The sequence below is a fragment of the Centroberyx gerrardi genome, chromosome 5, assembly GCF_048128805.1.
Source record: "Centroberyx gerrardi isolate f3 chromosome 5, fCenGer3.hap1.cur.20231027, whole genome shotgun sequence".
Taxonomy (NCBI): Eukaryota; Metazoa; Chordata; class Actinopteri; order Beryciformes; family Berycidae; genus Centroberyx; species Centroberyx gerrardi.
The window spans coordinates 15,445,955-15,471,096 of NC_136001.1; the positions used below are offsets into that span (position 1 = coordinate 15,445,955).

At 41.4% G+C, this 25,142-nt stretch overlaps 1 protein-coding gene across 1 annotated transcript; it reads right to left on the reverse strand.

The window, feature by feature from the left end:
* Positions 1 to 174: 174 nt before the first annotated feature.
* Positions 175 to 23,571, reverse strand: LOC139929717 (protein phosphatase 1 regulatory subunit 1A-like). The gene is made up of 7 exons (XM_071922708.2): positions 23,443 to 23,571; positions 11,569 to 11,629; positions 6,042 to 6,079; positions 5,822 to 5,885; positions 3,590 to 3,772; positions 1,546 to 1,674; positions 175 to 588 (listed from the first exon to the last, which is right to left on the reverse strand). The coding sequence occupies exons 1-7, from the start codon at positions 23,521 to 23,523 to the stop codon at positions 509 to 511; spliced, it is 636 nt and encodes a 211-aa protein (XP_071778809.1). The 5' UTR covers positions 23,524 to 23,571; the 3' UTR covers positions 175 to 508.
* Positions 23,572 to 25,142: the final 1,571 nt, after the last annotated feature.

Below are 25,142 nucleotides of genomic sequence, written 5' to 3' on the forward strand. Positions count from 1 at the left end.
GAAGTACATACAGTAAGTCGAAATGTTATTGCTTTGAGATGGAACAATATTGCAGAAGTCATGGCACATATTTGATAATGAAATCTGTCTAAAAGGATTGCGGCTACAATATATTTCTTACCTCTGAACATTAAAGGGGACATTAAGCAAGTGAGTCGTGGTCCTTTACAGTTATGATTGTGTATGACTGTGACATAACAAATACTCTTTCCTTTCCCCATCTCCTAGATGCCATGTTAGAATCTGGTTCATATATAGATAAGTTTAGTGCAGGGGAAGCTATAGAAAACAAATCAAACAATTGTCCCTTTACTTAGGGGTTTGACACAAAATAAGTGTAGAAACCTTTTTCTTGTCGCCGAGGTGGTAACTAAGGCCTGACTGTAGAGGAATATAGATGCCCTGATGTTCCTGTATCTAAAACAGTGGGTCTGCAGACACAATCTTCTGTCACTGCGTTGGGCTGGCTGAGCAGACTGAGCAGCATCATGTTGTACAGAAGGCTGGTCTATTTCTCCTTCTCCAGGCTGGATTTCTTTGTCTTCTCCTCTGCCGGTGGACTCACACTGGATGCTGCTGCTTTTGTGTCTGCAAAAATAACAAAGACGTACAAGAATGAATGACAGTAAGAGGAAGGGGAGGGAGAACGGAGGAGGGATGCTGCTTTTGTTTATGTCCCAGCAAAACAAAAATGTCATGATTCACAGATCTAGAAAGACTGACAGACAGACAGACAGACAGACAGACAGATATTTTGTATAATTTATTTCTTTTTTTTATGCTTGTTGTATTTGTTTTGTTGTTGTATGCTTTGGCAATATATACACATGTATAGCATGCCAATAAAGCAGTGAATTGAATTTAAATTGAATTAAGAGATAGATAGATAGATAGATAGATAGATAGATAGATAGATAGATAGATAGATAGATAGATAGATAGATAGATAGATAGATAGAGAAATTTGAATAGAAATGTCTATACGAAAATTCTTTCAACAGAAAAAAAACCAGATTCAAAAGAAATGTCTAGTTATATCAGAAAGAAAGAAAGAAAGAATGAAAGAAAGAAAGAAAGAAAGAAAGAATGAAAGAAAGAAAGAAAGAAAGAAAGAAAGAAAGAAAGAAAGAAAGAAAGAAAGAAAGAAACAACAAAGAAAGCGACACCTTCAGCAGCAGCCTCTACCTGTATGATCTTTTTAAAGCACAGATAAAAATTAGAAACTATTGAAGATAGGCTTCAGTGGCATGCATCATCTTCACACACCCCGACCCCCCCACCCCCCCACCTCAAATCTTTCCACTTTCATAATGTGGCGGCTGCCTCCAAGGATATTTCAGCCACTGCGGCGCTCTGTGAAGTGGGGATCAAAGCCATTTCGCAGATGTTTGTTGACATGCCATGATTACATGACACCAAGCCAAGCGCTTGAACTATTTAACATATCTAAATAAACACTGCTTGGTGAATTGATGATGATGAGTCCCCCGGGGCAAGGCCGTGGAAGAGATGTGGAAGGGGAAGGGATTCTGGACTTTCATGTACCTGCTTGTGCGGCGCTTTGTTGCGATGAGGGATCCGCTACGACGGGGACGTTGGAACAGCCCACTTCTTCCTTGGAGAGGGGGCACTCCAGGCCACCTGCAGCTTCTAATAGACTCTCCCTTGAGAACTCTGCTGGAGGCAGAGCGAGAGAGAGAGAGAGAGAGAGAGAGAGAGAGAGAGAGAGAGAGAGAGAGAGAGAGAACGAGAGAGATGGAGAGAAAGAGACAGATAGAGGTAGAGATAGTGATTGAGACAAAAGACAGAGAGGGAGAAAAAATGCGCCCTTCATTAAACAGTGTCATGGATAAAATGTTCTGGTCCTATGTTTGATTACACTCCTGCTTGTTTCATCAGTCAATCCCAATTGACATTTATAGTTGCATGTCATTTACTCACGCTGAGTAAATTCAAAAGGCTGATCTTTAAGTGAAGCCCCACACTCGCCTGAACTGGTGTTAATGGCCTTCGATTTTTCCCAGCTTGCGCTTTGCTTGTGTGATCTGGACTGAGAACTTAATTTGCGGTTCCTCTGTAACCTTTGAGTGAACCACAAACACATCTTCATCTCGTAAACCTTAAAGTATGGGTTTCTCTGAAGCCGTTACACCACTAAGGCCATCTGTGTTCCAGGAACTTGAAATAAAAATAAATTAATAAAATCTTCAGCGCTACATTGGAAACACAGCCCAGTCCACTCATGGTGCATTATTCCCAGGCAATTACTGAATATGCGTGCGCAGTATGTGCGCAGTACTCTGTGGCCATCCATTCACCTGCCACTAAAGTAAATTATTTGGCCTGAGCTGAGAAGCTGAGTTCTGTCTTTTGTCACTAAATGTAAAGTGGTTGGCACAGAGAGAGGATGGCAACTGCCAAGGTGGTTCTTTGATCATTTAAGTATTTTCATTTAAGTATTACTCTCTCCGCTTGCTTTTTTCCCCTTCCCTCATCTCTTTATTTCACTTCCTTTCACCTTTCCTATCGCTCTCTCTCCTTACCCTAACATTTATGCATGTATATACATCCCTTCCAGCCATCTTCATGCTTTCTACCTCTTTCCCTCCTCTCCCTCCCTTTCACTTTTTCTCTCTTTCTTCAATCCCTCTATTCATCCCCTTTCTCTCAGTCTTTTACTTCTTCCCCCTCCCTCATTTTTTTTTTTATCACTCCTCTCCCTTAATAAGCTGTATTTGGCTTCTTTCCTCCTCCTTAATCTTATCCTTCTGCATCTTCTGCCTCTCTCCCTCCATCTGCTCACTCCCCTTGGCACCAACCACCACCCCCCGCACTTTCCATTTTTCAGTGACCTCCTTATCTGTCTTCTCAAATCCTCCCTCCACTCTCGCACCCTCACTTCCACTACTGTCCACTCATCCTTTCTCTCCCTCTTCCTCCCTCTGTAGTTTTCCCCTCTGTCTGAATTCCCCTTCCTTCCCATCCCTTCTCCTGCCATAGTCTCCATTTGGCAGCTCTTCAACCCCTTCTCTCTCTGTCCATTTATCCATTTTCTTTACCCACTTATTCCAATTCCCAGCATACATTGGATGGAAGGCAGGGAAACGCCATAGACAGGTTGCCAGTCCATCCCAGGGTGGACACAGATAGACAGACTATCACTCAAACTGCATGCCTATGGGCAATTTAGAGTCTTCAGTCCACCTGACTGGAGTGGTGGGACTATGGGACCTGGAGAAAATCCACGCAGACAGGGGGAGAACATGCAAACTCCACACAGAAAGGGCCGGGGATCAAACCCAGGTCCTTGTTGCTGTGAGGTGCCACCCTTGCCTCTCTCATCCCTCACTCATCCCTAATTTTAGAAAGTAGTTCACGGGTGAAGTACTCCCCATCCTGCCTCTACCCCGCCTAAGTAAGTACTCCAAGACCTTCAAAGCAATTTGGCTGTGTTGTTGGAGCAACAGTGCAGCTGCAGTACAGCAAGTGTGTTAAAATAATGGGGACATTTATGGCAGCTGCATCTGTATTTCCCCCTCCACCTTTCTCCCTGGCTTTTCTTCTCCTTCTGACTTTTCCAGGAACATACCCTCCATTTGGCAGCGCAGTTTCTCAAAGGCCTCGGCGGTGGCCTCGTCGTCGTGTGGGAGCTCTTCCCCGGCGGGAACAGAGTCGGGGCTGGGCCGGTCCGACAGGCAGCTCTCCGAGGAGCACTCGTCCCCGGCTCCCTGCTGCTGCCTGTACAGGTGGTGCTCTACCAGGAACTGCAGCTCTGGGGGGAGGGAGAGGAGGGAAGGTAGCAGCGAGAGGGGAAGAAGGAGGAGGAGAGCATGGGTGGCGTAGCAAGAGGGATGGGTGGATTGGAGAGGGGAAAGAGAAGAGGAGGACAGGAGGAGAAGATGAAGGGGAAGGAGCAAGAAAGGTGGTGAAGAGGAAAGAGTAGAAGCAGAGAGTAGAAGGGGGGGGGGGTTGAAGTGGATTGAAGGTGAGCGGTAGAAGTAGAGAGCAGAGAGATGAGGAGGATAAGCAAGGAAAGAAAGTGGTGTGAGACAAAGGGAACGAATGGGAGAAAGATGGGAGATGTATGACCAGTATACAGAAAAAAGAGATGGAAGAGAGGGGTATCAGTGTAGGAGGAGATGTAAAACTAGGTCCTTCATTTCAAAGAATATTGTAGGTAGAGCTTTTTTTTAATAAACCTAAGAACAAGCAATATTTTGTTAATTAACACCCAGCACTGCCTCATGTGAAGGGGCAGGCAAAGACACATCCGAGTGGGAACATGATTAGTGTAATCATCTTCTTCATATTTTTTAATCATCTCCTTCATCCATATTTTTATTACTCCTAATCCACAGATACTAAAGCACACTCATTATTGCTGGGGTTTTTGCTAGTGAGTAGTGACTCACCGCACTTTAAGCTATTTAGGTGTGAAACTAATTGAAGAATAAACATCTTGGAGCATCATATTGCACTTGTCTGCCTCATTATTATTATTTCATATATATATATATATTTTCATCATTTCTACTTATCACTTTTAAAACATTAAATGGCCTTGCTCCAAATTACATCAAGAACTTATTAACCCCCTATGTGCCTGGGCGTTCACTTAGGGCTCTGCTGGTTATTCCTAGGTCTCGGCTAGTGACCAAAGGTGACCGGGCCTTTGCTGTTAGAGTCCCCAAACTGTGGAACAATCTGCCTATCGAGATCAGACAGGCAACATCTTTAGTGTCTTTTAAATCTCTTCTTAAAACATTCTTTTATCTGAAAGCTTTTATGAATGTTTGATATGTTGCTGTGTTTGATTATCCCACTTTTGACAGTCTATATTTTTGGGTAACTTAATTTTATTCCCCTCTGTTTCATGATCTTTGTTTGTTTTTCTTTTGTTTTTAATTGTTGTTTTTTTAAATTCTTTTTATTAAGCACTTTGTAACTTTGTTAAGAAAAAGTGCTATATAAATAAAGTTTATTATTATATATAATTATTGTTCCCTGTCCTCTGTTTCCTTGTTTCTCTGTTATATTGTATGCGTTCTGTATTAGGCACTGACATTTTGCATGAGACATTTACATTGAAGTACCTAGTTTTTAAATATAATGAAATACTTGTTCCCATCAGCCAGTGATAGCTATTGTAGCTATTGTCATGTGTCTAATCCTGTGTGTCTCCCACATTAACACTGCAGTGACCACTACAGTATTATTAGGTGCTTGGGAGGAGCACATCAACAAGAGTCGGGCTCTGTTTGTTACGTTTGTTAGTTTGGTCATTCAAATCAGAGAAGAGTGACGGATCCGTATACGGATTTCATATGTTTCGTCAATTTCTGTCAGCCTGCAGACATCCACATACCAGGAAGAAGATTGGTGATTTTCTAACAATAGTTAATTAAATGCATGAATTTAATATTCAGTGTTCAACGATTCTCTTAGTTACAACAACACCATACTGTGCCACAGACAGAAAGGTTTCACTCACTCCAATAATGCATACCCCACTGAGCACCTACAAAGTGCAATTTTTTGTAGAAGTAAAATTAAATGGCCATATTTCTGCCTCAAACAAATTTTTGTTAGACCATCCTTTGCATGTTCTGGCAGCTGAAAAGTGAATAGAATTTGAAGTCCTGATAATTTTTCTCGAGCAAAGAAGCTACAGCACAGGAAGCAGTTGCTGTGTTGCGGCAAACCTGCAGCAGAAAGTAGGACTTTCACAGTGGCTTCATCTGAAGGAACAGTGTAACGTAACACACAAAATGACAACAACAATACCACATCCAGGTTGATGGAAGTGTGTAAATGATTCTACCTTTCATTGTAGGTGTGCCCTTTTGCCCTTTTCTCCGTTGTCTAGGGGAGTTCAACAAGGCTGCCTGCAAAACATCAACACAAACCAGTTGGACAGAGAGCAAGATGGAAAAGACTATTTTCACAGAGGTAGAGCAAAAAAAGAAACTGTAGAATTCTGTAATCTTTTTTATCAAATCTGACGTTCAGCCATAGAGTATAAATTACATTTAGTAGATTACCTTGTACAACTGGTTTGGGAGACGATCTTCGTCTATTTCTGTAAAAAGGTAAATAAAGTTATGAGATATTAGCTGGGCTGCATTGCATATAATGAGCAATAATAATTAGGGATTCAGTGCACATACAATATAGACAAGCAAGCATGTGGCATACACACTTCACTGAACCCCCCCCACCCAAACACACACACACACACACACACACATACAAAGAAGTCCCACATATTGTGCGCTCTGGATATTTGATATAAGAGGACAGTTCAACTCATTAGTGTGTCTATGTAGCTGGAGTGCTGCTGCATTGGGTGGGCTATGTGTCCAAACAGAGGAAAGTGGAGTGGATATAAGGTGACCCCCAACCAGATGGCTATCTGACACACTGCAGGAAGGCGGTGGGTGCTCAACTTCAACAAAGGATGGTGGGTGGAAAATCATTTTCCCTAACTTTGGGAACACTAAAATCTATAAATGAGGCAGATTCATTGGATAATTTGTGCTAGTAAAGGGGGTGATAATCCACCCTCATCATCCTCCTAATGGACCCCTGCACACAGCCAACTGCTGATGACAGACAAAAAATGGTACACAATAGAGCATTGTTTATCCAAGCCCCCTAAAGGGAAGTAAATGTTTTTCATACTGAACCAGAGCTGGGCTTATTCATATTATTAAATGCAGCTATGCAGTGGATGCACAGCACAGTCAAAGTTCTACAGATTTTATTTGCTTATTTGAACAAGGAAAATCCAACACACTATTTCCTGTGCATTTGAAGGGGCTACATATTTAAAATAAATTGATCACAATCACAATGTGGACATGTAGCCCACATGACTCCAACTGGAATAACAGATGCCATATCACTTGTAGTCAATATATGTAACGTGACCCTGTGGTCACTATGGAAGGGCTGAAATTGAAAAAAACTCAGTCGATTAGAGTACAGTGAAACCATTAACTGTGATCAATAGTGAGTGTGTTGAACCCACATCCAACTGTGTGCTTCCAGCCTTGGAACTTTTTTCTAGGACACCACCTTGTTGCTTGGCAACCTATGCATCCCTAGGCACCAGGCAGGCACTGTGTGTGCGTGTGTGTATTATTCCTGCTTAAAAGTATGCGCTAGGCTGTTCAAAATGCCAGTGATGCGCTTGTTTCTTTTTCATCACTCTCTCTCTGCACCAAATGCAAACCCAGTGGGGTATAAACCCCAACACAAAAAGCATTATATTTCATTTCAAGAATGCTTCATCTTTTATGCTGCGCATGTTTACGATGATGCTTGAAACTGAATCTTATTTTTAGCGCTTCCCAAGAGTTTGGGTACAGGACCATACAACCATCAAGGATTTCGTTTCAAATCAATCCCAGGAAATAGGCCAGCCTTGGACTGCACTTCAAGTCTCAGGGAAAAGCAACAACTCAATAAATAAAATTTATCTATTTGATGGACAGCTGTTAAATGGTGTCAGGGATCTGCTAGACTGTTCAGTGTTTTAACCCACAGGTGCAAAACATCTTAAAGGTATACTGACATGGTTAGGCACATTTTGCAGCAATACCAAAGTCGAGAAATAGAAATACAAATAAGCAAATAATTATAAAAACAGCGAAATACCAGTGATGGTGGTAGTTTTAACTGCAGAATTATAGCACCTTAAATATCTTTAACAGTCCAACATCCACCCTGATGTCAGAGACTCAAAGTTACAGCTTTAATTGAATGAGTGTGAGGTGCCATGACCATGCAGAGTTAGAACTTTAGGACTTAAGGGAAGAGTGAAAATTCTGTAATTTCGGAGATGATTATTATCAATATGCTTGTGCACTGGAGCATGAAGGAATGAAAATGGAACTCGAAATTGTGTGCCGTCTCGATTTTTCATTTTAATGGATTGAAAAGTTGCTCAGAATCAATTTATTTTTAAAGACTTAGAACCTCTGTGTAAAAAAAAATCCAGTTGAAAGCCTGTGGTTGGATTTGGACAGACAAAAAATAAAAATCTGTCAAATTGGCCAGGGCTGATCATTTCATAGTTGGCTGTTTATGGGGAAAACACATCAAATTTAGGTCACATGATATTAAACTTCAGACTCCAAATATATAAAGTATTCCTTAAGCACGAGAGCTCAGTGTTTTTCTGATAAAACAGTCATTTGATTCACATGGTCTTAAATAGTTTCTGTGTGAAAACATATCAAATATGGGTCACGAAACATCAAATTTGGATTGCACAGGATTGATATTCAGATTGCTTTGTCTGTGTATCAAGCCCATCTGTGCTTCCAGCATAAGAGAGAAGGCCAATAGAAGTGTGTTTCCAGCAGTGATGAGTCTATCACTGCAGCTCCCAGCTGACTGTCTGCCTGACACCAAGCCAGATGCGAACAGATAGGGTCTTCTGACTCCACTTCATTCAGCCAAGCCAATCTAATTCAGTTGTCTACTGTAGCTTCTGTTATGGTTTTACAGACATTGTGTAAGATGAAGAAAAATGTGTAAAACAAAGACAATTCTCTTGCACCTGCAATAAATAAAGAAAAATAGAGTACACACTTATTCTACTTCTATTGTACTCAGCCATGTCTTTAAAGAGTTGATTTATCTTTGTTCCCATTACAGTTGTCGACTGTGGGTAGGCAGAGGGCAATGTGAGTGGGGGAAGAAAAGAGATGACATTCTCCTTGTTGGCAAAAATAATAACTTGCATCTCCCTGCTTTTAAGTAAAATTTCAAAGAAAACATTGCTGTACCTCCCCATCTCCCCCTTAGTTGAATTTGAACAAACCGACCCCTGGTTGTAGCTCAGAGCTAATGACTGTAGATCAGAGCTAATGACGTATAGGTTTTCAGGGCTATTGATTGTAGATCAGGGCTAAAGTTGATTCAGTGAGGAAATATCTCCTCACTGAACATAGAGAAAGCATAGAGAGGGTGTAATATAAGACAAGATATATTGTTAAATTTCTCTGCTGTGATGACAACAAAAATTTAAATTATGTTATCTATCCATACTGTTGTCAAAAACACATTATTGTGGAAATATGACATTATTTTAGAGAAGATTAGAAGATTAGGTTGCATATTATCCAGATAAAAAAAAAAAAAAAATCACTTACTACTTACAGTCTTTCTATCTTTCTTTATTCTTCTTAGAGTAAGTATTTTGGATTACATTAATACACAAATTCCACACTATCCTTTTCCAAAAGTATTTCAGCCAACAGAACTTCTGAAGAATCAACCTTGAATTATAAGGTGTTGGACAAGTTGTCAACAACTGCTTTCTTGAGCATTTCTACAATGCAAGCCACTTAATGAACTATATGGCACATATTGTACTGCTCTATGCCGATGACAAACCCCTTGAATCAGAAGATGCTTGTGCAGCTACAGTATTTGTAAATGATTCATTATCTGTCATGACTTGCAACACTCAACCTCCAATCTGCCATTCACACTCTTTAACAAAAGGCTGATAATTAGGCCTCAAGTTCTTTGGTGACCCAGCTGTCCACACCACGATTTGATAGAGATGTCTAAGCTAAACGTATCTGTGCCTGTATGTGTAATAGGTGTTGAGGTCTGTATTTGAAATTTGTTGATCAATCCAACTTATATTTTTGCATATATTTTAACGCACATAGAGTTTCATGCTGAGGTAGTGTAGGAGGCAGCTCAGAACAGGTGCTGCTGGTACTTGTGGGGGTGAAGTGTCTAATTTAAAGGACACTCCTGTGCAGCAAGTGTCATTTCATGTCGTCATGTGGTCATTTAGCATTCCTACCCTCCAGAGGCAATATCCTGCTGTGTTACTGTTGGAAATTTCAGGATAGCAACCAATTAGGCAGAGCTGTAGCAGCTCATGCTCACAGAGAACTCCAACAAAATACCAAAAATAGCAGCTAATAAAGAGGGGAACCTATTCTCAATTTCATATATAATAAATTCCCTTTTTTTATTTAGTTTTACTTTGTTTTATATTTTACTCTCTCTTTCTCTGTCTCCCTCGTCTGTCTCTCTCTCTCTCCAGCAATCAGGAACGACAGGAGTCCTCCCAAAAGCCAGCTTCCTTTTTGCCACTGTTACAGCTGTCAGCGGGGGAAAGATTTAAATCAGGCACCTTCTTGACACAATTCTGCTTCTTTATCATTTAGCCCACAGCCTGTGTGTTAGTTGCCTGTCTATCTGTGGCTGTTCCTCTGATGTGCTATTGGAGCGCGCAGTGCACAGGGCAGAGCAATCTGCAGAGCATTAAATAATGCAGGGCTCTGTCTGATGTGGGGCACACCATTACTGCACCAGCACAGCTCTTCTCCCTCATCGTCATATCTATATCTCTTCCTCCCCCTCCCCCCTTCTCTCCGGCTCCTCCTCATTCCCCAGTCTCTGTATATGTCTCTGATTGTGTCTCTGTTTCTGACTCGGCCTCTGTCTTTCTGTCTCAGTCTCTCCGTCCCTCATTTTGTTTCCATGTTTGCACTTGTTTCTGTCTCTGTCTTGTTCTCGGTCTTGAGTCTATCCATGGCACGACTGTCTGTCTTTCTCATAATGACATTTTACCAAATCGAAATGCATTCCCTGCTTCCTCTGAAACCATTTTCAAACTCTCCCTCACTTCTCCACTGTGGTCCATTAACTGATTATTGTAAATTTCTCAGTTCTTTCATTCGCTCTTTTCCCATCTCTTTATTTCCATAGCCTCTTCTGCTCTCTCTCAGTCTCTTCGTCTCTCTATGTCCCCATCCTCATCTATTAAGCAAGGTGGATTGTTGAGGGTGCTCTCTGCTCTTTCATGCAGAGATCAACAATGATTCTAACACACTCCACGATGCTCAGTGTCCCATTATTGAATATTACACACACACACACACACACACACACACACACACACATACACACACGCTGAGCAGTAAATGGTTCACAGTCAACTCTGCAACAGGCACTTTTATAATCATATTTTGCAGCATAATAACACAAATCATATCAACTGTCACTGATACAATGCCGCAAATTCCTCAAAAAGAGCCGGCATGTGGCAAGTGTCTCTGTTGGTATCCTGAATGACACTTTGGCTCTCAATTATTCACACAAAGGCATGAAAACTATCCTCTGTTTTCTCACCTGGAGAAAATCACCCTCTGCCCCATTCTCCCAGTTGGCCAACTATCATCATTCTGTACTGGGCCACACTGCACACTCACACACCAGAGAGTGCAGGGGAGGCGGGGAGGGAAGCAGGGAGCCAATGCATGACTCATAGAATAGGATAACTCTCTAGAGGTGGGCTGTTGTGTTTGTTCATTAATGAGAAGAGGCACACTGGGCTGTTATTCTAGGTATAACGCAACAGGCGGATGCATTTGGTGCGTAAGAGGGTGGGGATGCTGCTTCACAGGTATCAAAATAAGGAATATGGAAATATTTTGAATTGTTTGAAGCATAATCTTGTGGCTATGGTAACTAGTTGGTTAGGTTTTTGCATGTGTGTGTGTGTGTGTGTGTGTGTTTACACAAGTGCCTTACCAGGTGATGATTGATCACTGGATGCCACCAAAGTGGCAGGTGTGGGTCTGCGTCTTCTGATCTGAAATAAAAGAAGAAGAATTTCATTTTAAAATGAGATGTCAAGCATTTGAAAAATGTTTACTCTTAACACTTACTCTCAAAAATTGATTTCTGGCATGAAAGTAAAGCACATTATGGATTGCTATTGAAGTTATGAGTCATCTTAAGACCACTGCTTGCAAATAGTTCCCATTTGAAATTTGAAGTTGTTGAAATATTGACTGATGAATTTCAGGCAACAGAATTTTTCCGAAATGTATATATACAGTATATATGTATGGAGCAGCAAAGAGCCTGTCCTTCAACCGGAGGACCGAAGATCAAGCCCCTGAGTCGGCAAGCATCTGGCCTGCTGAAGTGTCCTTGAGCAACTGACATTGAATCACTGCCAGCTCCAGGCGTGTTGTGCTGCTGCCAACCCTACAGTCTAAAAACCAAAAACAGAATCTCCCTACGGCGATCAATTAAGAATCACATTTATTATATGTGACGTTAACGTAATGTAAACATCTATGTATCAAGCTCTTCCAGGTTCTTTTGGACTATTAACTTGAAACCAGCGGAAGTCTACAGTGGAGCAAAATGACTAAACAATGTGTTTGGGGGTACGAACAGACATTTTTGAGGGAAATCTGGTCAGGATTCTCAGGAAAGTTGGAACAGGCAAAAAATTAAAAGAGGCCTAGGTGAAAAGATTAAAGCGAGAACAGGACCCAGAGCAATGAAGCCTGATAAGCTCGCTGAAGGGCCTGATTCATGTTGGAGTTGGGAAAGCCTGGCAGCCATCTAATCATCAGCATGTTTGCAGAAGACACTTTGTCACAAATAGATAATTTACAGTTTTTTTCTCAAAGATTGTAGCTGAGAGAAAGTTAGACACATTAGTTATATCTGCTTTAGCCATTCTAGCAGTGTTAGGTTAGCTACATCTAACATTAGCTTCCATGTTACCTGAATGCCACTATAGCTGATTAAACCTATTCATATGTAGCTATTCATCTAGGTTAGGTTAATTAGCTTTCAGTTAACATGGTAGCTAAAATGAGTCATAACTAACATAGCTAACGCAGAATGATTAAAGCAGACATAGCTGACATAGCTAAGTTCCTCTTAGCTACAATCTTATCTACTTGTTACAAAGTGTCTTCCTGAAAATGCCTGATGCATAGCTGTCCACATGAGTTAGTTTTTTTTATTAAGGGGCAACCTAATGGCTCGTTGTATTAAGACACACACCATACACAGCAACATGACCTGGCACCTATCGTCCCCTCTCTCCTTTCCCTCTCCACTCCCTGCATACTATCTAATGAAGGACAAATGGCTTAAACTTTTTTTTTTTAAATGTCTAATAGATTTTTTAAATATCTAAATGTGATAATCAAGAGAAACTGATTTTCCAGAGATTCTGCTTCTATTGAGGAGGTTGGCTAGGAACAAACCAGGAGAACTCATCCACTGCCCTCAAAAAATCTATTTATAATGGTTTCCACAGACAGTTGTGATTTGTTGTGGTTTTAATGGAGAGTTTTAGAGTTAAATGTGGACCATGCGGTTCTGAAACTCTCAGATGAAACCAATACAGCATTGCATCTGTGTCTCAAAAGCCTTTGCGCTATAGACTCTGGAAAAGCATTGCAATGAGCCATTAATTTTCAGTCGCCTACAGGATAAGATGATTACATTTCCATTTTATTGCTCCATAAACCTAAAAGACTGTGTTATAGGAATGTAAATAGACTGCTGATTTTCACACATACACACACACACACACACACACACACACACACGCACACGCACACACAGGCACACACACACACACACACAGGCACACACACACACAGGCACACACGCACACACACACAGGCACACACACACACAGGCACACACGCACACACACAAACTCCCTTAGACATAGCTGACAGTGTTGCTGACTAACGCTGAATGTCATGTGAGCTCCGGCCCTCCATGCATCTTTCTAAGTGCTTGTGCAGCATTACAAAGCAGCCTAGTCTCCTCTAGCCAGCCTGTCTAGTCCAGGACACCAACTCACAATGCAAAATATTTGAATCTACACAGTACAGTATCAGAATAGCAATGAGAATGATAAAAACAAAATGTTCATGTTTACTGGCATACATTTGAACTTTGATCGTGTATCAACAATGAGTATGCATGTAATGGAGCCAGTGGAATGTTTTGAGCTAAACAATATGATGTGAATGAAAAACACTATTCCTTGCAGGTGCATTCAAAGCTAAAAAAAAAAAAAAATGACAGCAGAAAGGCAGGTGTTATACTATCCCTAGATTACATGCCATGGGAGAGAGATTGATTTTGAACTAAAATTGAAAGTTCTGCTGTGATTCAGCTGTGACTGTGCATGAGGAAATTATGTAATAACAGACCGTTAGTAAGAATCCCAAAATCCAAACATCATGTCAGTATTTACCCATCTGAGCTAGGGAATTATTGTTGTTTTGTTCCTCTGTCTGGTTTCCCTACCTAGTGAAATAACAATGATATATCAGTGAACACACACACAAACGCAGAGCAATACATTTGCAACTGTAGCCCTTTCTCAGATGCACGGTATTAACAGTAAATTGATGAGCTTTACGCCATCTTTATAATGACTTGAAATGCAGATGTAACTGCAGAAATAATTTGCGCTTACGAGAAAAATGAGCAGTCAGTACTATCTCGGTAGCACAGTCTAATTGGGTATTCAGACTTGAAGAGGCCTCATTTCCTTTCAAAACCGCAGCCAAGGAAGCTAGGAAGGCTGTGTGAATGAAAAGAGGCATTGAGTGTCAGACCCTTTTCTATACCTTTCTTTAACAGCAGACAGAGGTGTGTTACTGCCTTGTACTTTTAAAGGAAAACTGCTGACCTCATATCCTGTGGTGCATGTTAACAATTCAGTGCTACCTCTCTGTATCACCGCGCAGCTCGTGATTTTGTTACGTTTTTGCTTTCTATATCCAAGCTCACATCCCCAGTGTTAATATCGTCATACAATATGGTCTTCTCAAATGTCTGTTAAACTGATAAAAACACAAATAGAGGTATATTTTCCTTTGCATTATATTATGAGTGTGTGTGTTTTCGGCTTGTGTGTGTATTTTGTCGCCATTCCGGCAAATCCGCCACCCAGCCCACACTGGGGCAAAATGATCCATAGCTGTGTAGAGCTGATTATGCCCTAAGTCATTGTTATTCTCTTCACCCGACAGCAAAGCCAAGTCCCTGATCCTCCGCTCACACACATACCACTGCCCCCGGAGCAAGAGAGTCTAGCCCCGCAAACCACCATGCCTGCCTTTCAACCCACAGTCCCTTTAAAATGCAGTTCAGTCACTTCTCACAACAAAGGACAAAAACGGCCTTCTAAAGTGGGGTGGGCAGGAAAAGCCGTGCATTCATTGTTTATATGGGGGCAGTGGACAAAATATCCTTGGCTGGAAAAAATTTGATAGGCCAAGGGACAGCCGAGTGCAAGTCCTTTCTTGTATTTAATGTGGCAATGTTTTGATGTAAGCATGCCTCAGTGTTTTCAATGGTTTACATTTTGTGTTGGATTGTGCCCATGCCCGTGTATCACTCAAGCTCAATCGACTACGGGCAGTTTATAGTACAGCGATTTATGATCGTCACCACCGGCGATGATCATATTCTATCGTCGGTCGCAATGACATGTTGTTTATACTTCCAGCGACAGGCGATCTGTCATCGTTGCGATGGTCGTTGCGCCCATAGAGATTGCGCCCATCGCTGAGACTTAAATTGGATTGAACTTTGACCCCATCGCTGGCTCAGTTGTCATGACAACATTATGGAACTCTCTTATCCTAACGTTGATTAATTCTCTGAGCTCAAATTAAACGTAATCAACAGCTCTGGAAGACCGTACTTTTGTAATAAACTGTAGAATAAAACGTACACTGAGGAGACAATTTATGCTATTTATCTAGACCTGGATAAAGACAATAGATTTACTAGAATGAAACTTCTTATTTAAAAAGAAAGAGTGAAAAATAACATTGCAAAAGCAGTTACATAACATGTAGGTACATTAGGCTATTCTGCAGACTGGTTTACAAACTGCATTATTATTATTTTCCTTTCAAATGGTTAATTTTTCAATTAGTGCAATTAAGAAAATATATTTCGTTACATGGCGTTATTAAAAGCAGACTGCAGCAGCTGGTTGATGAGCGGTGGAGTCGGACACAACAATAAACTTCACAACCTGGGAATATTTGCATTACTTTGAACTGATGGAATAAAAGGGTAAGAACATTTTTCTTACCTGTACATCTGAGAACTGAAGCACTTGCCAATGTGCTGTGAGCGCTTTATTTTTTAGACCAGACATGATTAATCAAGGCTGCCTCTGTGATCATACTAGTTTACCATAAAGACGATCAGACCCCAAATAAATGAAAGCTGCTTGTTAACAGATAAGTAGATAACAGCAGTGTACTCGGTGATGATTTCTATAGCCTGCTAGTGAGAACATCACCAGAAGACATAAAGGTTGTGAAGTTTTTAAGCGGGTAACTTGAAAGCACTCAACTGGGTTACTGTTAATAAAGACTAACTTAGTAAAGTGCTACAACTACTTGCTATTTAGAACTATAGTAACAAAGTAAAGTAACTAGATGAGAGCAAATGACTGAACCTCCGCGATGCGTTCTATAATCACTCTAGTGTTTATACTTTTTATGAGCGACAGCGTCCAAAATCAAAGTTGAGCGATGATGGAATGTTGGTGACTTTGTAGCGATGTCCATCGGGCGATCATAAATCGCTGTACTACAAACTGCCCTTTAGGTGGAACTGAATTGAGAGGGATGGGTCAGCTAAGGCTACTGTTATTGTTTTATTGCATGAAGTAGAAATAGCTTTGGTAACTCTGTTTTTCTCACTCGGACATAACCAGATCCAGGGAAATCTGGATGTGGAAAGTTCACTCCTGTACCTCAACAACTACCGCTGAGTTGCCCTTGAACAAGGCATGTAACCCCCAATTGCAAAGAGTAGAGCTGCTCAGTGACCAACAGCAGAAGACTGTGTTTGTACTGGACAGCTCCCAGATGGGACAGTGAAGCAAGTGGTTTCAGAAAAAAGAGCATTCACACTCAGTCAACCTCTCCAGGAATGAATTAAGGTCAATAAGGTTAATCAAAAATGGATACCAAAACAAATGTGTTATATCCTGATAGGCAGGGCTCAGGCAATACTGAGCTGTTAGGGAATGTGTGGAATTCAGTACAAGGCGGAAATCAGTCCAGCTCCCTTGAGTGATAATGGGCGGGCTACTATTGTAACAAAAAAGGACGATTCATCTTTGTCTCGCGATTTCTCATCTTTCATCATGTCATTTGAAATATGATCTTGGCATTGTACAGGCTAATATCAGCGCACGGCCATTATAAATCTTCTCACAGACTCTTTCCAACTGTGGTCTCATTTGACGGTGAATAACAGGAATTATTCACAGGACTTTGAACACCCAGACTGGTGACTTTCTCTGTCTTCTCTCTCCTTCCTCTCAGTCTCTTGGGCCCCCTGCCTCCCTCTCACTTTCTGTCAGTCCTTTGTCTTCCCTCCATGACAGGCCTCCTAATCGCCTTTTCTCTCATTGACTCGTGTCATGCAAGCAGCCGCACAGGAGGAGCAGAGGGAGAGGTCAGATTCAATACTCAAGTTGTAATTTAATCACTGGATGTAATGGATCCATGAGCAGGTTCACTTATACTGGGAATCATAAAGGTAAATATCAGAAGGAGTACATCATAGAATGAGACTTAGGAGCGATCAGAGCCAAACAATCTTTTTTTCCCCCACTTACCTGTAAGTGATGGGACATGTAAGTTATCTGCTGTTGTTCAAAGCTCTTACACCTGGATTCACTAAGTGTACAGCAACAGGAAATTGCACTCTCAAACAGCTTCAGGTGAATTGCAGTAAAAATTGCAGAGAAATAAAATGCAATGTTTCTAACTGTACAATACAGCCCATAGCACATTATGTCTCCTATATTCAAAGCACATATTTTCACTTGAGCAGGACTTGATTGCCTTAATTTACAGCAGATATGCATGTTATGACAAAACTATGATAATACACTTCACTCTAAAATCCTTCTTGGAAAATGGCCTACCTAAGGCAATAGGGTCTAATTGTTATGGTCTCAGTGAAGGACAAAGATGATCTGGGACGTCAGTGTAAAGAATATTAGGGAGGACATTGCCTCAGCCTTGAAATGTCTGTAATGAAAGAATATTACCTCAAAATGTCACGATTCATCATCTGAATGAGGAATATATTGGCTTCACCTATGAATGTTCTTTTCTCTCGTCTGGAGGATAATGGATGAGTTCAAGATAAGCTCATTGTCTTGTGGGGAAGGTTTTATATATTTCCCTGCGAACAACGCTGTCTCAATGTAGAGATTGCGCAGGGTTAAGGGTGGTAGCAAACAATAAAGCTCTGAATAAAGATTGCAGGGGGAAAAAATGGATTAGCAGTTGTTCAGGATACACTTGAAAGCTCCCTGCAACATACACAGTATACCCCGAGTCCCGGTCATCCATCATCAATTCAACAGGAATTATATCATGTTCCTGTAGCCTTTCAAAACGTATTGTAAAAAAAAAAAAAAAAGTCTGAATGAAAAACTGCAGTCTAATGCGCTAGAAACCAAAAAAACAAGCTGCATTTGGTAGAACAAAATAGATTTCTGAAATTTACCCCACAAGACAAATTCTGAAAACTGCTATCTTTATGATATCCGCTGGTATCATCAGGTCACTGCCTCTATCAGGTACACTCAGTTTGTGCTTACAGGCACACAATGGGTCCTAATGCAAGGTTGTGATAAGGGTCACGCATACAGTAGGATGAGTGAGTGTTTTCAGCGTGAGAGTCAGACCTCGGGGGAGACTGTTTTTGATTGACGTGGGGTTTCTCCTTGGAGGCTGACCGGACATGCTGGGAGGTGTCAGGCTGCAGGGATTACTGAACCATGGATGAAGGCCCCTGGTGGGACATTCACACGCATGCTTGCAAACACACAGACATGCACACACATAGGTACTTTGGTTGTTTTTTTGTTTTTTTTTTGTTTTTTTTTACACACATACATTCCCTTTGTCTCTTTTTTCTCTATTTCTCTCTCCCTGTCTGGCTGTCTGTCGCTGTCATCTGTCACACACTCAAAAACAGCATAAACACACACACACACCCACACACACTCACACACATGCACACACACACACACACCTAAACACCAGCATGCCATGCAGGCTCAGTGGCTTTCCACAGCGGTCTTAGAATTAATAGAAAGGGTATCCTAAAAGGGTAAAGTCCCAGTGGAAAACTGCCAGGCTTTGGTCATGCTTATTCAGGCTGAGAGCTGAGAACTCTCTTGTGTCTGAGCCGTTTCAGACAGCGGGCTAAATTGAATTTCTGCTTGTATACAGGTAAGAGAAGATCGGTCTGCTGGTGTGGAAGAGCAGGTAAACACCAGGCTGGAAGAGTTCAAGTTCTTTTATTGAATGGCTGAAGCCTGGGATCAGACTTGTGGGAGAGAGTTTTTGCTCTCACCTTCCACCTTTCGGTTCCTCCTCTCATTATTTTCTTGGACATTTATCACCATTGATCTGTAATACTGTGGTAATTATGAGTCTCTAATTTGTTAGTGAAAGTCATTTACATCAGTTACGCTATATTCTGCATTACCATGTACCAGAATAGCCAAAACCCTCATTTGACAAACAATAGGCAAAGCTAATCTTTCAAAATCCAGGCAGCCATGCAGCCATGAATATGTATAGAAGCACTATACTCTTTCCTGGGCGAATTTTCTTTGATATAGCAACTTTAATTCAATTATCTGTACCCTCTCCACACACATAGAAAGAAAAACAAAGAGAGAGACTAAACACAATGCAGGAATATACAGACTCAAAGGCACACATACACACAAATGCACACAGAGGCAACTAGACAAATATACATATATATGACCCACTGCATGGTTCCTAATATCACTTGTGCGATTACATACATAATAATGATTATCTTTACAAAAGCAATAATGAGCTCCACGCCTAGCCAATGCGCACTAATGAGCTCCAGGCCTGAACAATCACACCATCCAACCTTCATGTCCATCTGCTGGGAGATTTATTAAGAGTTAAGAGTTATTTTTTATTCCAAAATTATGTATATTCGTGTTGGGAAAGAAATCATTACCTGAAATTCATCATTCAATATCCCTTAAAAATAGAGGATCTCATGTATAAAAGAGTTCTCAAGGACTTCCCTAATCCCTACTATCTTTTATATCTGTCAATCCTGTCACTTCTTTCATCTGTTGGATATCTCACCATGGAGCAAGTTAACATCAATGACATTGCTTTTTTTGTAGATCTGATGCAGTAAAAAGGGTATTGCCACTGTCTTTACAATGCAGTGGATGTACTTGTCGACTGCAGCAATGATAGTTGGAGGTTACATTCAAATGTGGAGCAGGGAAGTCAGGAGGCTGACATTATAAGGTGGAGTACGATGTTACAGTAAGGAAGGACATACTATTATAGACTGACATTCAGTGCTTATGCACCTCGCGGTTTTGGACTACCTGCATTCCGGTACCTATTTGCGTGGACCCGGCACCTGGTGGCATGAAAGGTTTTTTTTTTTTGTCTGCCATGTAATACTCCCAATAGTTGACTCTTCTTTCCTTTCCCCTCCCTTCCAAAAACCTAACTGTCTCATTTCCATATGAAGACAGGTGATTACCTGTCTGAAAGTAACAACAAGTGCATAGTAGGCTAATCACGTCACACATGAGTGAGCAGCTCTGCAGATGTGTTATGGTAAACTTAAGACAGCGTCATGGCTAAAAGTTGAATTTGCTGTCCATATGTCCGCTGTGTGGACTATTTTGGAAAATTAGACAAGGTAAGCATGATTTTTTTTTGTTTGTAAACGTGTTAGCATATTCTGTAATCTATTAGATCTCTGCTGGGACAATCGAAATTCATATTTGCGTAGATGACTGCAAAACAGAATTTTTTTGGAGTGCGGACCTGTAAGTCCCACAGTTAAATATGCGGGCAATTGTACGTTATGTTGAGTGTCCAGAAATAATTGGTAATAACATGAGAATTGGTTGATGTGAAGGGCTGTAAGCCCCACATCACTGTGGGCATTTCAAAACCAGCGCGGTCCAGCTGAGTGTCGCATTTAGGCCGACTTCTAGCTGCACCACGACACGTTTTATTGCATTATTCGCTGACATTGTTTCCTACATTCAAAATCGATATCCTATGAAAGTATTTGTATTGAATATTGATGCGTAACTACTCGAACCAGAATTTCTCTGGTAAATGGTTGAAGCCATTGCAGTTTCCTTTATGTATGATTAGGATGTCTCATAGTAGCCTATGTGGGCATTTTTATGTTGTGCACAGTGCAGTTATATCTTTAGTCCACTACTTGAAGGGCAGGTTTGTAAAAATGAGCATTATGTAGCCTATGCAATAATCAAATATTGTTGTAGGTCCCCAGTAGTCGGAGCTCTAAGGTCATACAGTTGGTCATTTAGTAATGTTTAGGCCGTTAGGATAAGCTATATGGCTGTACTGAGCACCACCGTGCCTCCAATGCGCAATTGTCTTGATATGTTCCGGAACCTTTTCCCTCCACAGCGACTCGCGGGAACACCGACCACTTGGTGTTCCAGTGTTACAGCGGGACCTCATCATTTACAAATTAAGCATTGCTGACATTGTAGTGACATCACAGGCTGAGGGGCATTCCAAGGATTTGTGAGCATAAACCAGGATAGTTTGCTATTTCTGTGAAAAATTCACTAGTAAAAGCAGTAGAAACAAGTACACCTAAGTAGTCTTTTTACATTTTAAAATGATCCAACATGACAGATAGAATGTGAAAATGATGCGTGCACTGAAGCTGTTCTGCTCCCCACTAGGACTGAAGTTATTTCACTTACAGGTAATCTTCTCCCGCCGCGGGGGAGCTGTTACGCAGGGAAGGAAATTACGAGCTAATATGATTGCAGCTCATTGTGCCCATGAAAAGGCTGCATGTCTCCTATCATCCATCTCAATAGCTAAATATCACGGCCAGGGTGTTCATCCCCAAAACCTTGTAAACGCTCACAAAACACGTGTCACACACTTATAGACGCGCATGCATATGTTCACACAAACATTAATTGTGCTATTCACATTCAGTCTTTTACTTCTGAGCCATAAAATGTCCTCACAAGAGCAAACTCTTAATTTGCAGACTTTCTATATGATGTATGTCTCTCACTGTCTTTTTGCCTAAGTTCCTATGTCTCTCTCTCTCTCTCTCTCTCTCTCTCTCTCAATTCATTATTTTTTTCAATTCAGTGTGCTTTATTGGCATGACAATTTACAAACAAACAATATTGCCAAAGCATGTAACAAGAGATTAATCATCATTAACCAACAACAATATCTCTCCCTCGCCCTCCCATCGCCTCATGGACAGTAACAACAAAATGAGGCTCCTGATCTCCTTCTCTCTCTCTCTCTCTCTCTCTCTCTCCCTCACACACACACACACAAATAACATGAGTACAGTCCCAATATCCATATTCCCTCTGAGTCCGACAGTCACAGCGGGAGAGAGAGAAAGACAGAGGCAGAAGCAGACCGGGAGAGAGACATAGACGGGCAGCGCAGTCAGACTCATAAATCTTTTGCTGGTTTTACTCAAGGCTCATTCATTATGAACGACCTGTCCTGTGCATGTTATATTTATAAAAAAGGAGGAAATGGGACACATCCTTCTCTATATTCTCTGCAGATGCAAGCTGTGGGTCTTCACAGCCACTGATAAGAGTTCTTTGCTCCCTGTCATGATATGATGTTGGGTTCATAAGATCTTGCCATAAGTCTGATTAAACCTGACCTTTTTCATCTTCTGGCCCTTTCGATCTGCCTCTGCAACTAAGCAGTGATCATTTTTAACAGATTTATTCATAAGTCGCTTGCTTGATTTTCATTGTTGAACGGTAGATTGGAAATTGCTTTAAACAAATATTTACATTGCTGATAGATTTGTAACAACTTTATCTTATAGGATACCAAGCAACTTTTGTCCATATCTCAATGCTGCTTATGGGCCTGCTGTCTGTGCAGTCAGTCACTCAAACCAAAACAACATCCAACCCCTGGAGACACTTATCCAGGCTGCAACACCCCTTTATAACACTGCTGTGATGCCGTGCGTCTCTAAGAGCCTGCTGTAAAAAATCAATCTTAAATTCATTATATATTCATTTCAGCTCTGTATTAAAAGGTACAACTTGCTAAGTAGGTGCATGGGAGTAATAAAAAAGCAAAAACCTGATTGGTTTAAAGCAGCGATCGGTCAGAAGACTGTGTTGGCTACCGCACACTGCGCTTTTCATTCCAGTTCTACTTCCTCAGCCGTGTCTGCACCTGCTTGCTCTGATGACCGAAACAAATACTTCTGAGTACAGAGGGTGATATGTTAAAATTTTACAAGGACAAGGACCCCTTACAACTTTTCCACTAATATCTCCCAAAGTGGATGCAGTTAATAATTTGTGCCAGCGCTGAGGTTTCCATCCACCCTCATCACCCTTCCAATCATCCCCTGCCTTTATCTCACTGATGCATAAAGAAACCGTTCAGAGCCTAAAAGTCCCATATCACCCCATGCCATCTTTCCATCCCCTCATCTCCTCTTCCTCTCCCTTGCCTCCTCCCTCCTTCCCCCCCCCCCCCCCCCCCTTACCTGCTCAGCTGCCTCTGGGTCCAGGTGGGTGTCCAGGAGGGGAACGGTGAACTGAATCTTCCTGGGGCTCCCAGTTTCCATGGTGGCACTGTCTGTCAGCGGCCGGAGAGAGGAGGACAGGAGGAGGAGAGGAGGATCCGAGGGGTGCAGAGTCAGGAAGGAGAATCCGAAGGGGAGGAGAAGGGTAAAGGGCTCAGTGAGGGTGGCTGAAAAAGGAAAAAAAAAGGGGGATTCTGGTAGTCCCGCTTAGAAAAAAAGATTGGATTAGTTTCTGTCTGTCTGTTTTCTGTTCTTTGCCCTTATCTTTTAACACACCCAATTACCTTGCTTTTTCTCACCCTGTTTCTATCGTTTTCTATCTTTTTTTAAATCTTCAGCACCTGCTGGTGTGACAGTCTCTATTTATTCCAGCTTCACTCTCCCTCCTCTCTGTCTCTCCCCGTTCTCAATGCTGAGGCAAGGGCATTCTGGGCTAGGAACACCTCTCCGTCTCTCCCATTCGCTGTGCCTATCTCCCTTTCACACTAAGTCCCACCCTCTTTTCCCGTTTCTTTCTCTCCATTGGCTGTCTGAGCTCAGGGCTGATCTGCAGCACCCCCTGCACAGAGGGGCGAGTGAGGCTGACAGAGGCACTCTCTCTCTCTCTCTCTCTCTCTCTCTTTCTCTCTCTCTGTCTTGCATGTGCAAGCAAATGCATCATCTTGCCCTAGCTTTATGGGAATCAAACACCTCCACATGACAGCATCACACATGTTCAAATATACACAATATCTCATACACACACACACACACACACACACATGCACACACACAGAGTCACTCTCACACGCACACCTTTGAAGTTACATAATTCAGTGATGCACAGCAACTTGTGGGTCACAGAGATAAATATATTGGCATGGTTTATTGATGATAAGCATGTTGTGGAGAGAGTGACAGCTATTTTAATCAACCAATCCGACTTGATTTATCTAGCACATTTCATACATAACAATATGGTATGTATGAAATTGGCAGTGTAATGCCAATTTTAAACCAAGCTGAAGTTGAAGCGGTGAAATGACACCATCTGAGCTGTAGGCGTGTCCTAGCTGCCGCCTGGCCAGCACAATCTTTATTGATCGTCTCAGTGCCTGAGAGTCCCTAAAGCACACAATTCCAGGGCCTGATACCTGACACCAGCCAACAAACATATGACTGTTTTTTTTTTTATTCCAAAGTGCTGTATATACATTTTGGGGGGGGAAAACGGATATCAACAGTCAATATTTTAAAACCCCAGGCGATTCCATTCCTAGAAATATGAATTGTTATTTTGTAAACAAAGGCCTTGAGTTAGTTTTTAACCTGAATGGCATACCTTAGTGTGCTTCACATTCACATGGGTAATCCCTTTGTAAATGTGTACCTTTATTATAGCTGAAAGCTCATTTTGAAAACAAACAAACAAAAAAAACCTTAACATAGAAACATAGAAAGTGTTACAGAAATAGGTGTTTTCTTGGCAGGATGAGCAGGGCTCTAAAGTCACATTTGGGAAATTTGACTCAAAAAATCTGTTGAAATGAATACAAATTAAATTATTTTAAGCGGAGTGGCAGCTCCTCTGGGCAGCGTCGCCCACTGTGAGTGGGAAAAACAGTAACAGAACATAAATGGACACCAAAGATTGTCCCCTCCCCACGTAAATGATCTGACTT